The following is a 2,941-nucleotide window of genomic DNA, read 5'->3' on the forward strand; positions in this document are numbered from 1 at the left end:
GTGGTCAAAGCACGTGATTTAATGTACAAATGATAAGCTTTCTCTGAGTCAGGCTTTTACGCGAAGGAAAAGACAAAACGTAATGAAAAGCATATCCGTTTCTGTCAAAATATAATGCACACTGAGTGTATTACAAAACTATCATTTGGAACAACGGTGTAACAAAAAACTCACAGCACCTTTTGGAAAAGGGCAATTCTCAGCCTGTCCCATCCAACGCTATCGTCATTGTCCCACCATTCTATGAATATAACATCATCCCAAATCTGTCGAAGTTCTGAAGGAAAGTCTTGCACTGTAATATTGTGCTTTTTTATTATAATAATGTGCTGCAGATTTCCGGCATATTTTTCGTATTTTGCTCTTTGTATTTCAAACTTCCCCCATATACGGTCTTGAAATGAATCATCTATAACAAAAATTACATTCCTGCTATTACTTATGGATTCTGCAATAGCATCAGAACAAATTTCGCCACCAAGAATGTCCCGGTCGTCTAAGCATGTGATCATCTTCCACGAATTTTCAAGTTTATGTATTAAAGTATTTATTGTCCAGTGTAAGCTTTGGTCCCCATATGATATGTATATGTCATATTTAGATTTTAACTTCATTCTCTCCTCGATAACTAATCTAAACCTTCTATAAATCCAATAAGCAAGTTGCCATCTGAAATTTACCACAAGAGCAACGGGTATTGTTAACACAACAAAAGAAACAAGTAGAGCGATTCCTATCCGAAGCCAGTGCCCACTGTTGCAGTCTATAAAGAGATCATGATATTTCTGCATCACTTCTGAAATAGTCATAACTGTTCCATCTTTTAACGTGCACAGGTAATCTCCTTTTGGTTCATCCAAACTTACATTAGTTTTAGTGATCCATTTGACAAACTCAAGAGTATCACACATGCATCTCAAACGGTTTCCTTTAAGAAAAAGTTTAAATGTATTCCTACTCTTTAGGTTTTGTTGTTCAAGCCATTTGCGCACGGTTTCATTAATAGATTGAATGAAATTGTTACGAATATCAAGCAACTGTAATTTCGGTAGAGATAAAACAGCCTTTGGTATGTCATAAAGCAAATTATATGATATGCTGAGGTTTTGTATTTCACTGTTGTTCACAAAGACATTTTCCGGTAGAAACCAAATATTATTATTTGAAATGTCCAATACCTCAACTGACGGGATAAAGTTTAAGGCGTTTGGATTTTTTTGAAACAAGCGACCTAGTTTAGCATTTTCCATTTTAACATTTGTTGTATTTACCAGTGTTGGAATCGATTTTGGTAATAAAAAAGATGATGATTTTGTGCCAGAAAAGTTAATAAACCGCAGCTTATTTGGCCCATCAAATTCTATCATTGGAAACCAATCAGCATTAAAGTAGCTAATGTCAAGATACTGTAAATTTGGAGCCTTCAGAATTAAAAATGTCCCTTGAAAATCTTCTTTTCTTAGGAAATGTGACAGTCTTAATGTGTGCAAGTTTTCGGGTAATGTTAAACGAAATTGTGCACCCTGCATGTTGTCAATATATTCTTGAGTTGCAGTGTTATATCTTCGATCGATATATTTGGTTGATGTATGCTCACTTTTTTCTAATGCGTTTTTGTCGCCATTGTACAATGAAACTTGGTCACAGAAGTTGAACCCACTGTTTATGTCTATAAAAGGTTGATCATTGTGAATATACTGGATTTCTCCATCATAGGACAAAGGATTATACGAATAATCAAATAAAGTTAAATTTACCAATCTGTAAGTGAGTGGTAGGACTTCTTGGTATTTATTCAACATTGGAAATCTGTTTCCAGACAACACAACTTTTTTGAGACATTCTGGTCTATTAAAGTATAATAGAGATTTAGGTTTAAAGTCTACAATTCCACACTCAGCTAAAATCAGATTGGACACACATATCTTTTGTAAGTATCTCATCATTTCAGAAGTTATTACAACAGCCTTCGGAGAAGCAAATAGTTTTGGCTGACGATAACCAGAATTCACACGTATGAACTCAATTGTTTCCATTTCCTTATTTTCAAAGGGATGTAGAATCTTTAATGCATCTGAAAGCGACATCGTAGATTTGTGAATACGTAGTGTCTTGAGCTTTTTCAATGGCATAAAAACTCCTGCCTCTGCGCTTATGATATGGTGGCAGTTTCTAAAATGGATTTCTTTAATATTTCTAGACAAATATGTAAACGTTATATTTTCCAAAAAATTTACAAAGCAATGGTCGAATACTAGTTTTTCTAGATTAATCAAATTTGGCATGCCTGCTTTTTGGAAATCAGAATTACGAACAAGATCCATAGCAAGAAATTGCAAGTTAATAAGTCTACCTAAAAGCGGATAATACTTATTTAAACTTCCGAAAGTTTGGCTAATGTCAAGGTTATGTAATGATTTCAAATTATTAAATACGTCACCGATACGTTCTGAAATATCTAACTGGTTATTGCTTAAATCGAGTGTTGTAAGTCTTGTTAATCCATTGAATGAACTGCATTGTATCGTTGTGAGCTGGTTTCCATGTAAACTTATATACTGAAGTAATTGGTAACGTGCGAAAGCATTAGGTTCTATTTCGATAATGTTGTTTTTGCGCAAGTTCAGTCTTTCAATTGTTCTTGGCAATCCTTTCGGAACATGTGTTATATTCTTCCCTTCACAGTTTGCCGAGCATTTGTTTATTTCACACTTCGATTTACATACACTAATCTCCCAAAGCAATAACAGGTAAAACAAAAGTAAAACAAACATAGACATGGTTCAAATATTAGGTACTTCCAGGTGCAACTTGATGTGATAATAAAATACAAATGTTGTTCCTCATTCACTGGAATTTCCATCTCAGGTTTTTGTGAATATATTATTAAATGCGATGTTTATATGAATATGAATTTGATGTTTGTATTGAAAAATACCTA

The 2,941-nt window shown here is 33.8% G+C and overlaps 1 protein-coding gene across 1 annotated transcript; it reads right to left on the bottom strand.

Annotated features, from left to right (window-relative positions):
* LOC143072543 (toll-like receptor 2 type-2) lies at positions 1 to 2,941 on the bottom strand. Its single transcript, XM_076247533.1, has one exon. The coding sequence runs from the start codon at positions 2,778 to 2,780 to the stop codon at positions 171 to 173; it is 2,610 nt and encodes an 869-aa protein (XP_076103648.1). The 5' UTR covers positions 2,781 to 2,941; the 3' UTR covers positions 1 to 170.

This window comes from Mytilus galloprovincialis, chromosome 1 (assembly GCF_965363235.1).
Source record: "Mytilus galloprovincialis chromosome 1, xbMytGall1.hap1.1, whole genome shotgun sequence".
Classification (NCBI taxonomy): Eukaryota; Metazoa; Mollusca; class Bivalvia; order Mytilida; family Mytilidae; genus Mytilus; species Mytilus galloprovincialis.

Excerpts from the sequence above, each read along its gene's own strand:
- LOC143072543 (XM_076247533.1), bottom strand. The coding sequence starts at position 2,780 with ATGTCTATGTTTGTTTTACTTTTGTTTTACCTGTTATTGCTTTGGGAG.